The sequence below is a fragment of the Arabidopsis thaliana genome, chromosome 3 (genome assembly GCF_000001735.4).
Source record: "Arabidopsis thaliana chromosome 3, partial sequence".
In the NCBI taxonomy this organism is placed as follows: Eukaryota; Viridiplantae; Streptophyta; class Magnoliopsida; order Brassicales; family Brassicaceae; genus Arabidopsis; species Arabidopsis thaliana.
Window position 1 is genome coordinate 7,421,685 of NC_003074.8, and position 13,456 is coordinate 7,435,140.

At 36.9% G+C, this 13,456-nt stretch overlaps 3 protein-coding genes across 5 annotated transcripts; 2 read left to right on the forward strand and 1 right to left on the reverse strand.

Annotated features, from left to right (window-relative positions):
- The first annotated feature begins 341 nt into the window (after window positions 1-341).
- Window positions 342-3,305, forward strand: ZML1 (ZIM-like 1). Of its 3 annotated transcripts, none has more exons than NM_180287.5 (8): window positions 342-537; window positions 1,138-1,441; window positions 1,558-1,644; window positions 1,724-1,857; window positions 1,946-2,077; window positions 2,449-2,554; window positions 2,682-2,753; window positions 2,852-3,305. In NM_180287.5, the coding sequence occupies exons 2-8, from the start codon at window positions 1,148-1,150 to the stop codon at window positions 2,912-2,914; spliced, it is 888 nt and encodes a 295-aa protein (NP_850618.1). In that variant the 5' UTR covers window positions 342-537; window positions 1,138-1,147; the 3' UTR covers window positions 2,915-3,305. The 3 variants fall into 3 exon arrangements, with proteins under 3 accessions (NP_850618.1, NP_566676.1, NP_001118669.1); NM_113012.4 differs by having other exon boundaries at window positions 352-537; window positions 1,558-1,650; window positions 2,852-3,221; NM_001125197.2 differs by lacking the exons at window positions 2,682-2,753; window positions 2,852-3,305 and having other exon boundaries at window positions 352-537; window positions 1,946-2,472.
- A 486-nt stretch (window positions 3,306-3,791) lies between these two features.
- ACA9 (autoinhibited Ca(2+)-ATPase 9) lies at window positions 3,792-10,681 on the forward strand. The gene is made up of 32 exons (NM_113013.5): window positions 3,792-4,388; window positions 4,485-4,524; window positions 4,612-4,724; window positions 4,795-4,926; window positions 5,021-5,110; window positions 5,195-5,264; window positions 5,373-5,443; window positions 5,523-5,606; window positions 5,692-5,769; window positions 5,851-5,922; window positions 6,016-6,099; window positions 6,178-6,260; window positions 6,345-6,453; window positions 6,525-6,580; window positions 6,672-6,714; window positions 6,795-6,878; window positions 6,966-7,103; window positions 7,239-7,304; window positions 7,390-7,488; window positions 7,659-7,769; window positions 7,922-8,089; window positions 8,214-8,273; window positions 8,363-8,527; window positions 8,614-8,730; window positions 8,816-8,914; window positions 9,011-9,148; window positions 9,227-9,327; window positions 9,436-9,481; window positions 9,575-9,709; window positions 9,787-9,894; window positions 9,980-10,071; window positions 10,152-10,681. Exons 1-32 carry the CDS (start codon window positions 4,086-4,088, stop codon window positions 10,255-10,257), a joined length of 3,261 nt encoding a protein of 1,086 aa, NP_188755.2. The 5' UTR covers window positions 3,792-4,085; the 3' UTR covers window positions 10,258-10,681.
- On the reverse strand, window positions 10,509-13,059 carry MSR1 (O-fucosyltransferase family protein). The gene is made up of 6 exons (NM_113014.4): window positions 12,758-13,059; window positions 12,246-12,396; window positions 12,105-12,175; window positions 11,921-12,006; window positions 11,257-11,836; window positions 10,509-11,173 (listed from the first exon to the last, which is right to left on the reverse strand). Exons 1-6 carry the CDS (start codon window positions 12,857-12,859, stop codon window positions 10,895-10,897), a joined length of 1,269 nt encoding a protein of 422 aa, NP_566677.1. The 5' UTR covers window positions 12,860-13,059; the 3' UTR covers window positions 10,509-10,894.
- Window positions 13,060-13,456: the final 397 nt, after the last annotated feature.

Genomic DNA, 13,456 nt, shown 5'->3' on the forward strand with positions numbered 1-13,456 from the left:
GTACAAATTGAATTAACTAATGTAATTCCACATTGTCATTTGGTAAAAGAAAGATATCTTGACAAAAGAGATTAAAAGAATTATGTGAAAAACCTTGGCGACCTTAAACCATCTCCAATGTCTTTATATCTTTGGCATCATTAAGAGTAAATGTGTATCTTGATCAAACCTGAAACCACTAAAGAAAAACATATGAACTCAAATAGAGGCCAATTAAAGATGAGGTCCAAAGAATAGGGAGTGTCAAGCCTTTCACAAAGACGACGCCGTTTGGCTAAAAAAGGCCCAAGATCACAACGACGACGTTTGCTGAAGAAAAATGAAAAATCTTTCACTACAATCATTAGACCAAAAAAGAAAAAAAAAATCAAAGGAGCTTCCTTTTTTCGCTCTCGTCTCCGTTTACCCTTTTGGGATTTTTCCCTAAACCTTTTTCTCTCTTTGTATAATCAAATCCTCTTTATCTTTCATTGTTTCGCGTGAATTAGCTCTGCAAAGGCTCTTCATTCTTCTCGCTTGGATTCCTCTGCACAAAAGGTACCCATTTGATGTCAATTTTGGTTTATTGTTTTGATTGCCCTGTCCAAGTGACAAGTCTTTGTATGTATGATATAGGTAGTGGGTTCTAGTTTGTAGATGAACTTGTCGAATTTGGAGGGTTTTTAGTTGGAAGCATTTATATGTGGGATTTGGAATTGTTCTGTCTATTTGTTCTTAGCTTAAAGGTTGGGACTTAGCTTAGGACTTATGAGCATGAGAGAAGGAGACTTTTTTTCCAATTCGAATCTGATTGATGAAACTTTTTTTACTGGATTTGGGTAGATATTGTTACGTTTTAAGGTAGTTGACTGTTGTTAGTTGTTGTTTACTCGAGATTAGATTATTGTCATCTACTCTTGTTATAAAAGAAGCTCCTTTGTACTATATCAGTGCTGATAACTATTAATGAAGTTCCTTTCCCTTAGGTGGAGATAGTTTCTTTGTATTTGCAAACTCAATTTATGTGAGAATATATCCACCATTATTGAGTTTCTTCAACCTATACCGTCTCTGACAATCTCGCTTTTTCGTTATTAAGAACGTTCCAGTCTTAATTAATGTTATCTTCCTTTGGATGTAATTGGTAACAAATTGCAGAAAAAAGACCATGGATGATCTTCATGGAAGAAATGGTCGAATGCACATTGGTGTAGCGCAAAATCCAATGCATGTGCAGTATGAAGATCACGGTTTGCACCATATCGACAATGAAAACAGTATGATGGATGACCATGCTGATGGTGGGATGGATGAAGGAGTGGAGACAGACATTCCTTCTCACCCTGGAAACTCAGCTGATAATCGTGGTGAAGTTGTAGACCGTGGAATTGAAAATGGAGATCAATTGACATTGTCCTTCCAGGGACAAGTTTATGTTTTTGACCGTGTCTCGCCTGAGAAGGTAACTTTAAGTTAATTTTGGTTCTTTGATGTTTTAGTTTTGGATACATATGGTCAACGTATCCACCTGGTTGGTTTTGTTTTTCGCTTATTGAAGTGCTGCTCAATATTATGCAGGTTCAAGCTGTGCTTTTGTTACTTGGTGGAAGGGAAGTACCACATACACTCCCAACAACCCTAGGATCACCTCATCAGAACAATAGGGTACTGGTAATAAAAGATTTAATACCATATGGGAAATCAGTTTATTCCCCAGTTTGTTGCTGACTAATAAATGAACCAGGGTCTATCTGGTACTCCTCAACGGCTTAGCGTTCCGCAGCGGTTAGCTTCTTTGCTCAGGTTTAGGGAGAAACGAAAAGGGAGGAACTTTGATAAGACTATTCGCTATACAGTCAGGAAAGAAGTAGCCTTGAGGTACGTTTATGTCAAGTACTAGCTTTTGTGTATGTCGAGCTTTTGAGATACGTCTGTTTTGCAATTAAGGTTTTGTTTGTTCATGCAGAATGCAGCGTAAGAAAGGTCAGTTCACGTCGGCTAAATCAAGCAATGATGATTCTGGATCCACTGGATCGGATTGGGGGTCAAACCAGAGCTGGGCCGTAGAAGGGACTGAGACTCAGAAGCCAGAGGTTTTGTAAGTTGAAAATGCTTTAAATTTCTTACAACAGTTATATTAACTTTAGTGAACTCGTTATAAAACCTCAATTAAGTCTAATACATGGAAACAATTTATTTGGTAACCATTTAATGACGCTCTTTTCACTTCCATAAACTTTGTCTATATACGTCAACTCTGAAATTTATAGTTATACTTATCATGATGGCATCACTCATTCGATACCTGCAACTGATAACTTATACTTGTGAGAGGATAAAAATAACTGAACCGACTATGTTGTTGCATGTTAAGTCATTGTAGTTGATATGAACTTATTTATAGCTTGGTATACTTGGAAAGCTTGTCTCTGTTCTTATTCTTCGTCAAATGGTTGTGAACATGTTAAGATGTCGACACTGTGGAACAAGTGAGAAGTCAACTCCAATGATGCGACGTGGACCTGATGGGCCAAGAACACTTTGTAATGCGTGTGGACTGATGTGGGCAAACAAGGTAAGCTAAGAGTTTCTTAGTTCACATTGATCACCTCGTCTCGTATCACTTTTTTGACTCATTGATCAGGCCTATATATCCGAGTATGAACCTAACAATAACATTCCCTTTGACTTTATAATATCAGGGGACTCTTAGAGACCTATCCAAAGTCCCTCCTCCGCAAACACCTCAGCATCTATCTCTGAATAAGAATGAGGTGAGCCGTGAGCGCAGTATTTCATAGAGCTGGAGTTTTGATTTGCTTATTAAGAGAACATACATTCATTTTTTTTTTCTCAATCACTTTTGTTGCAGGACGCAAATCTTGAGGCTGATCAAATGATGGAAGTAACTGGTGACATTAGCAACACACAGTGAGAACTGAGAAACCATTGGAAGCAAGAAAGGATCTCAAACAAAAACAGTTGTTATCATTTCATTTGATGATGGAATCGAATCTGAGTTGTGTTTAGGGTTTCTCTGGGTTAATCTCAGTCTATGTGGGCACATTTTAGTCTTCTACAAATTATAAGACACTCTTCACTTATTTAGAAGCTCACTCATCAGAAAAGAAAAAAAAAACTTTGCTCAGTCTCTCATCTGTGTGTTTGATTATATTTTCAGGCAGAAAACTTTTTTTTGTTCTTGTATTTGATTACAATTAGTTAAATATTTAAGACTTAGTAGAGATAATGCAATCTATGTATAAAAATAGAAACAATGATTGGTTATGTCGTGCAACCCAAGTGACCTTAATGTCGTACACACGTTCATCAGGTTAAAACGAAATTTCTCAGCAACTTCACTATTCTCTCTGTCACATTGTTTTATTCTTTTCCATTATCTTTATTGGAAACTTGATTAGAAAGAACTGATTAAGGTATGAAGATAATTAGTGTACCATTCTTCACATGATACGAGGTGAACAATAGTATATCAGAATACTAGAATAATTTTATAAGTTATAAAGATGAATGGTATACCACTTATTACAAAACGAAAACATAGTTAGATCTGAGAAGAAGGAAAGATTTTTGTTTTAAAAAATGAGATGGTTAGATATATGCCATGTTAAGAGATGCCACCATGTTCTTCTTCTTCTTCTTACCCGGAAAAAACTCTTTCTTCTTCTCTTTCCCATAAAAAGAAACAAAAAAAAACTAACTTCCCACAAATTTTGCCAAACCAAACCAAAAATAGTAATGATCTCATTCAATTTGAACCCTCTCTCCATTTTCTTTCATAGTTTTTTTTTAGGGTAAATCAAAATATTAATGTTGGTTAGAAACTCAAAAATTAGTTTCTCTTTTTTTTCTCTGTGATTGACAGAGAGGTAAGAGAAAAAAAAGAGAGAAAGTGTTTCGGTTTTTGTTGCCTTCTCTCGAGTTAGGCCTTCTCTCTTCCGTCACACCATCATTTTTTTTCTCCATAACGACCAAATCATAAAACCGGTCGTTCCTATTTTTTCTTTCTCTGCGTTTTTTGTTTCGAATTCTTCAATAGAATTTTAAAAGAAAGAAGAAAGCTGGGTGAGACGAAGGAAGGAAGAATGAGCACTTCGTCGAGCAACGGATTGCTTCTGACGTCAATGTCAGGACGTCATGACGACATGGAAGCTGGTTCTGCTAAAACTGAAGAACATTCTGATCATGAAGAGCTTCAACATGATCCTGATGATCCTTTTGATATTGATAACACCAAGAACGCTTCTGTTGAATCTCTTCGTCGTTGGAGACAAGCCGCTCTTGTGTTGAACGCATCGCGTCGGTTTCGATACACTTTGGATCTTAATAAAGAAGAACATTATGATAATCGAAGGAGGATGATCAGAGCTCATGCTCAAGTCATTAGGGTATGTATTTTCTTTATATAATTCTTCCTATCATTTCAACAACAATGTTGTTTGTTTAATTGAATCTCACATCGATAAATCACTTTTATGAATCAGGCAGCATTGCTTTTTAAACTGGCTGGTGAACAACAAATTGGTATGATCTCTTATAAGTCAAGCAAATCTCTGTTTTGTTTTCTGGTTTCTTGTTGAATAATCTTTAGTTTCTTTTGGTATCAATTAGCGTTTGGATCATCAACACCAGCAGCTTCTACTGGTAACTTTGACATTGATCTTGAAAAGCTTGTGTCTATGACAAGGAACCAGAACATGTCCAATTTGCAGCAATATGGAGGGGTATGATTCAAGACTCACACATTCCATAAATAGGAAGGTTTCTTGATGCTGACATTAATATATCTTTCAGGTCAAAGGTGTTGCAGAGAAGTTGAAGTCAAATATGGAACAAGGAATCAATGAGGATGAGAAAGAGGTGATAGATAGGAAGAATGCTTTTGGATCTAACACTTACCCAAAAAAGAAGGGGAAAAACTTTTTTGTAAGCAAAGAGTCTTTTACAACTTCTTCGACCGTGTTTTTATCGGTTTGTGGATACTCATATGTTTTTTTTCAACTTTCTGTTTGTCCAAAAGATGTTCCTCTGGGAAGCTTGGCAAGATTTAACTCTCATCATCTTGATCATAGCGGCTGTAACATCATTGGCATTGGGAATAAAGACAGAGGTATACATGCTTTCCTTTCGATAAGTTCTTAGTTTTTCGAAATCAGGAATGTACTAATTTTCTGTCTTATTACTTCATGATCAGGGTTTGAAAGAAGGTTGGCTTGATGGTGGAAGCATTGCCTTTGCGGTTTTGCTTGTCATTGTTGTTACAGGTATATACATGTTTCTTTCTGTGATAAATTCTTGAAAACATTCTCAATCTTGCTCTTAATCCATTTAAGATAAATCTTTCTTTACACTTTATCTTTTGATTGTTTCAGCTGTTAGTGACTATCGCCAATCTCTCCAGTTTCAAAACCTCAACGATGAAAAAAGAAATATACAACTAGAGGTGCTTGCTTTAACATCTTAGTTTGTTTTGCAATTACATGTTTTTGAGCTGAAGATTAAATAAACGAAAACTCTTACAGGTCATGAGAGGAGGGAGAACAGTGAAGATATCAATCTATGACGTTGTTGTCGGAGATGTTATACCTCTTAGGATAGGTGACCAGGTAGGTATACTTTGTCTTTATATTCCATCTAATGGCTTCAGAGTTAAATGACTATATGGCCTTATTTATTGTTGTATTCATATAGGTCCCTGCGGATGGAGTGCTAATTAGTGGTCATTCTCTTGCTATTGATGAATCTAGCATGACCGGTGAAAGCAAGATTGTGAGTTCATTATGGTTCTGCTTGTGCAATTTTTATGGTCATCTTCCCTTTCTATTTGCTAACACAGACCTTTGTTTGCAGGTTCACAAGGATCAAAAATCCCCTTTTCTAATGTCTGGCTGTAAAGTAGCTGACGGAGTCGGTAACATGCTGGTAAATCTTTGAAACTTTTGTCCTGTTCTTAGTTCTGTTTTCACATAGTTGTTCATACTTCCTAGTAGTTATTCTTTGTGAGTGTTTCAATAGGTTACTGGTGTTGGAATCAACACTGAGTGGGGATTGTTGATGGCAAGTATCTCAGAAGATACTGGTGAAGAAACTCCATTGCAGGTATATCATCTTGATCACTTAAGGTCTCCACAATGTGTTGAAGAAGGCTAACATTTCCTTTTGGTAATCTTGTAACAGGTGAGGTTAAATGGTCTTGCAACCTTCATAGGGATAGTGGGGCTCTCAGTGGCTCTTGTTGTCCTGGTGGCTCTTCTTGTGAGGTAATTTCATTTACCTTGGTCAATAAATCTCTTGGCTTACAAATTCATGCCATGTTGAGGGCTATAACCATTGAGTTTTTTCAGATATTTTACCGGAACTACTCAAGATACTAATGGAGCGACCCAGTTTATCAAAGGGACGACTAGTATCAGTGACATTGTAGATGATTGTGTAAAGATATTTACAATCGCCGTAAGTATTAGTTCCATATTTTTGATTATGTTATTCGATAGACATATCAGTTAACTCTGGCATTTGTTTAGGTGACAATTGTGGTTGTAGCAGTGCCTGAGGGACTTCCCCTAGCAGTTACCCTCACGTAAGTCGTACTTGATATAATCCACTCAGAAGATAACTAATTATCTACGTTTCAGGTGTTGATATACTTTTTCTTGACACCATATTTGCAGTTTGGCTTACTCAATGCGAAAGATGATGGCAGACAAAGCTTTGGTAAGAATCAGAAGGAGTGTTCTCGCTTTAGTTCTTTCTTCTTGGTTATTGTCTGACCATTTTTCTCAAATGCCAAACAGGTTAGAAGGCTTTCAGCTTGTGAAACCATGGGATCAGCAACAACAATCTGCAGTGACAAAACTGGAACTTTAACTTTGAATCAGGTTAGTATCCAGTAAAATGTGAGCTTCTTGACATGAAAACCATCATACCCTTCTAGATAGCTAACTTTACCCCTCACAAAAATACAGATGACTGTGGTTGAAACTTATGCTGGAGGATCAAAGATGGATGTAGCAGACAACCCTTCCGGTCTCCACCCTAAACTTGTTGCCTTAATAAGTGAGGGTGTTGCACAAAACACAACAGGAAACATTTTTCATCCCAAGGTAGTTTTTGTTACTCTGCTATTGTTGAACCTTCCTATGGATTTTCAAAGAGGAACAATGTTACTCTAAGCTCATCATGTTATCATGTAGTTATCAAATGATTGATGTTTAGTTGTCATGTTTGTTTTACTATAGGATGGTGGAGAGGTGGAGATTTCTGGATCTCCCACAGAGAAGGCTATTCTGTCTTGGGCTTATAAGGTATCAAATGTTTGTTTACCCTGGTCCATCTTTGACATATTCTTCCTCTGTATGAGCAATATATTTAAAGAAGTTGTTGTTGCAGTTGGGGATGAAGTTTGATACCATCAGGTCGGAGTCTGCTATCATCCATGCCTTCCCTTTCAATTCAGAGAAAAAGCGTGGTGGTGTTGCTGTGCTTCGAGTAATTTCTTTATCCTTTCTCCAATTTCAAAATACATAACCTTTTTTACTTTGGAGTCATTACAGTTAGCGGCTGCTTCAGTTAACCGCTATGTTCTGCTGAATTTTCAGTAACTAAACACATAAACATCTTCTCGTGAAGCTGATTATGTGTATGTTAATTCACTGCAGGGTGATTCTGAAGTTTTCATTCACTGGAAGGGAGCAGCAGAGATAGTTTTGGCTTGCTGTACACAATACATGGACTCAAATGGTACTCTGCAGTCCATTGAGAGCCAAAAGGTGAAGTGACAAAAAGAGTTTGAAATCAGAAAAATGGTGTTAAATTTTCACTTAGACATTCTCTGTTAGCCTAGGAAGACCAATTTTGTGACTATACTATGCATTTTCATCTCAAATTTCAAAACCATTTGTGTCTGCAAATTGTTTTACAGGAATTTTTCAGAGTTGCTATCGATAGCATGGCGAAAAATAGCTTGCGATGTGTTGCTATTGCATGCAGAACACAAGAGCTGAACCAAGTTCCCAAGGAACAAGAGGACTTGGATAAATGGGCTTTACCTGAAGATGAACTCATTTTGCTTGCTATCGTTGGCATAAAGGTAGGTATTCTGAAAAGTTTTGGTTTGTTTTATGTGTTCACTATGTGACGATTTTGCTCTCTTCCAAAATTTAAACCTATTGTTCTTTTGGTAACTTCTTTTGGTAACTTGTTACGCAATCTAGGATCCTTGTCGTCCCGGTGTCAGAGAAGCAGTGAGAATCTGTACCAGTGCTGGTGTTAAGGTAGACTCCTAGCCTCTTCGAAGTTTACAGTTATGCTTTCTAGTTTTCTATAGAGATTACATGAAATGATCATCTTGTTCATGATATAGGTACGAATGGTGACTGGTGACAATCTTCAAACAGCAAAAGCAATTGCTTTGGAGTGTGGTATACTTTCTTCAGATACAGAAGCTGTTGAGCCTACTATCATCGAAGGAAAAGTGTTCCGTGAGCTATCTGAGAAAGAGAGAGAACAAGTAGCCAAGAAAATAACGGTATGAAAATTAAACAGCCAAGGATCATATATACGACTTGGCGGCTGCTTGCTTTTTCAAACATTAACTTAGGTTGTGAAATGCAGGTGATGGGTAGGTCATCTCCTAACGACAAGCTCTTACTTGTTCAAGCACTACGGAAAAATGGAGATGTTGTTGCAGTCACTGGTGATGGTACTAATGATGCTCCTGCCCTCCATGAGGTTCTCTAACAATTCTACAGGTTATGTATTATGTGTTGTGTGTCATCTCCAAATCTGATTTTTCTTTTGTTGCTTTGGACTATAGGCAGATATAGGTCTCTCTATGGGTATATCAGGAACTGAAGTTGCAAAAGAGAGTTCTGACATCATTATTTTGGATGACAATTTTGCTTCAGTAGTAAAGGTTAGTCTACTACATCAAATATAGAAACATGTGATCTTCTACATTATCCTTCATCTTTATGCTTTTCTAATCAATAAACTCTGTTTACTCTTCCAGGTTGTTCGTTGGGGCCGTTCTGTGTATGCTAACATTCAGAAATTCATACAATTCCAGCTTACTGTGAATGTTGCCGCACTTATAATCAATGTTGTAGCAGCAATGTCTTCTGGTGACGTCCCTCTAAAGGCTGTACAGGTTAGTACCTTGATGCTTATTTGAATGGTTGAACTTTTAAGACAAGGATAAAAGATATAATGGTGTTCTTTGATGCAGCTGCTTTGGGTCAACCTTATCATGGATACTCTTGGAGCACTTGCACTAGCTACAGAGCCACCAACCGATCATCTTATGCATAGAACCCCTGTTGGAAGAAGGTATAAACATGTTGCACATGATGTTTTCCTCATACTTTTAGTGAAACAGAATAGTTATATTGTGGTTTCAGTCGTATGGTTCGTGATGGTTTGTTTCTTGATTTGCAGGGAACCTCTTATAACAAACATCATGTGGAGGAACTTGCTTGTTCAGGTGACTTGCTCAAAAACCAACTTGATTAATTATTTTACCAAATAATTTTACTAGCTTGCATGTGTCTGAAAATGAAATCTGGGGATGTTGCAGTCATTCTATCAAGTGGCTGTTCTCCTAGTTCTCAACTTTGCAGGCTTAAGCATTCTTGGCTTGAACCATGAAAACCATGCACATGCTGTGGAAGTGAAGAACACTATGATATTCAATGCCTTTGTCATGTGTCAAGTAAGCAAATCATCTCTTCTTTCATCTATATAGTCTTAAAAGATATGGAGTTGTTTTTAATCTTGCAAGTCTTCCAGATATTCAACGAGTTCAACGCAAGAAAACCTGATGAAATGAATGTATTCCGGGGAGTAAATAAGAACCCTCTCTTCGTAGCAATTGTTGGAGTCACTTTTATACTTCAGGTAAGACAATAACACAAAGCCACTTTAACCTTTTTCCTCTTTCTTGAGACTATGATAGTAAAATGCTTCTGGTTGAAAAATGCAGATCATCATCGTTACTTTCCTCGGAAAGTTTGCTCACACCGTTAGACTGGGATGGCAGTTATGGCTTGCTTCTATAATCATTGGATTGGTCAGGTTGGTCCAGTTTCTCCAAACTTAGTTCTCAGTGCTTATGACACATGTATGAATGAACAATTTGTTTACTTGCTCTGCAGCTGGCCACTAGCAATTGTTGGGAAACTGATCCCTGTACCCAAGACACCGATGAGCGTCTACTTCAAGAAACCGTTCCGTAAATACAAAGCTTCAAGAAATGCATAAAACATACAACTAGGTTCTCAGCCTTCCTCATACAGAAGCAATAACAGATATAACCTGTGACAATGGCCTAAACCTCTAACCTTTCTTTCTATCTTTTTTAAAAATGGTAAAAGTATTTTCAAATGTATACTGCAATGAGATCCAATTCTTTTGTCCCTTTTCATATTTCTTCTTTTTGTATGATGTAAAAGTGCAACTGTGAATTGAATTGGATTTGTGGTTGTACTAACGAGAGTTTGGCTCAGTCATGGTTGGTTACAAAAGTGTTGTTGTATCTACATGGAGGATTCTCTGTGTGATATCACTATATTTGAGTTAACAATGGTTTTAGAGAAAAGAATGATCACATCTTGTCATAGTTCACATGGTTCTTCCTTCAATAGAAACCCTCAACACTAAAATCAATCTTACAAACAATATATGTGTTTCTTACTATAGAGCAAAATTTATAGAATGCAAAAGCTATGAGCCAACAGATTCAAACTGTAAACCTCACTGCCCAAAAAAACCAACTTATATTGAAACAAACTTACAAATTAAAAACAAGAAAAATAATTAAATTGCTTACACTTGATGAAAACTGAGAAGGCCCTTCCATGGAAGTATGCGTGGAGATTACTTTAGAAATGCGAGAAGGTCAGCAAAAGCATGAATAAGCCAAATGGTTCTTCTTTGAGATGTATGGAGAGATGAAATCTGTAGCAAGGCCAGATGTCTCTGAGATTTCTGCTGGAACTAACACTTGAGGCTTACCTAAAGCTATCCTTTTGCCAACGGTGTTTGCATAAAACAGACCGGAGATGGCTGGAACAAAGACATCGCTTCTTGAGCTTATGTAGAAGTCGATAACATTTTCGTACTCGGAACTCACTGATTCAAGGTACTTTGATCTCTTACTTGCCGGCATTATTGCCTCCTGCCATAGTTAAGTGACAAATCAAGATTAGCAACATGGTCAAAACTTTCTTGGACTGAAGAATGTTTTCTGATCTTACTCACCTTAGTGAATGTTTTTGGGAAGATATCCTTAAGGATATTGAGGCTACTGTCCCATCTTGGCTGAGTCAGATAGATAGTTGTGTCGCTGGCAAATCCAAGCTTTCTCAAGAATAAAGCAATCTCTTGAGCGTTGTAACATGTCTTGGACCCTACTACACCAGTTGTATGGCAATTTTTCTTCTCAAGTATGTCGATTCTAAGGTCTACTGCTATGAAACGGCCACCGGATTTACGGCTATGAGTCCTCAACCGCTCAACCATTGATTCAGCCACTGCATTCACTTCAGGTTGCAACTCCAAAGACCCAAACATTGCTAAACAGGCTACAGGATCAGTTTCGCCATCTTGTGAGGATTTTCTCAAGTTTACAGAAGGGAAGTATGATGCAACTCGAATGTTTCCTTTAGATTTAAAGATGGGATCAATGTGCTCTTTAATGTAATCTTCTGTAACTCTGGTAGGGACCTTCACAATGGCCATGTTCCTTAGAGAAACTTCTTCAGGCAATTTTTTCACAACTTTAACGACATTTTCCAAGCTTTTAATCAGCTTATCCGCATCATAGATATCTTCAAAATTCCTAGATAAAGCAGTTAAAATTAGTTTAGAAATCTAAGAAACAAATTAGTAAACCAAAAATGAACATACAAAAAACAACCCTAACCTTTCATCACCAGGTTTGCTTCCTCTTATATCAGGAAGTACTAGAGTTGCTCCAAGATGCTTAGCCACCATTACAGCATCAGTGATCTAAACCAAGATTAGCAGAATTAACCACACAAACAAGAAGAAGAAGAAGATAACAACACATCTAAAGAACACCACTTTAGAGTTGTTATAAAGCATACCTGAGAGATATGGTACTCAGGACCATTGGTAAGTGAGAATGTAACATACCCTTTCGATGATACAGCGTCATCTGCAACAATCAAGTCCTTAGTAAAAAAGTCCAAAATAAATGATGCAAAGAAAATAAGAAAGACACATACCAGATAGTAATGTTGGCCAACAAGGAGTAAGATCAGTGTTATCTTCCATCCAAAGTCCTTTACTGCCTTCAACGGTTCCGACAAGACCATCTTTCACAGAGACTTTAGATCCTTCAAATTCAATATCTTGTGCATCTCCCTGAGCTTTCTCCTGTACAAAAATACCCAAAATGACAAAGATTTAGAGTAAGATTTTGAGTTTTGGCTACAGAAGTTTCACTATTAGTTTACACCAAACGAGATGAAATCAATCATGTCCTAAAGATCCGCAGAAAAAAACAGTTGAGTCTAATTTGGGTTTCTTATGATCAATGTCCAATCCAACTTATGATCCAAAAATGGAAGGTCTTGTTTTGATCAAGTAAATTTCACAGAACAACTAAATTTTCTAACTTTGAATTAGATCTAACTTCAAAAGGCATCTAAGATAAGAATCAACACAGAACCTATCTGAACTAAGCTGAAATGAGTATCACATTAAGAGTGAAAAAAGTGTCGGCAAAGAAGATTACCTGAAGAGAATCAAAGTAATCTCTATGAAGCATCTGTCCAAGCATCACAAACATGGTAATGGTGAGAATACCAGCAACTACTTGCCTCAAATCAACACCCATTTCTTACCTTTCTCTCTAACAAAAAAAAACAGAGGTTTCTGAGTTAAAATAGACTAAGGGAAGAAGAAAGAAAAAGAGAGTCCAACAAAGAGAGGTGTTTGTGGGGCAGATAGAGACAAGCTATCTTCCTCAAATACGAAATCTCAGTTCTCTTTCAATTAATGTTTTGTCAAAAAAGCTCTTTTTTTTTTTGTTTTAAGGGAGTGTTATTGTCAGTGTGTTGATTGTTGAAGTTGAAGTCTTACGCTATCTTACACACAAAACAGCCACCGACACTTCTGTCATGGATTTTGGTATAAACACTAACCGGTGGCTGGTTTCACTAAACCGGTCAAACTAATACAACATTCTAAATTATTTTTGGTAATCTTTACAGTTACATTACATTTTAGAGTTTAACAGTTTATACTTTAGTTCTTTATACTATGTAAAGAATTATTAGACCTTACACTCCAACCAAATGAACTATAGTTCCAAACTAAGAATTCATGAGAGTCAAAATTTTTGTTTTAAACTAGACTAATTGTAAAATTCAATAAATTAAGCTGTTAAATAATTTATATAACTTCGAACTCACAAATTGTTGAGCTCGTTCAA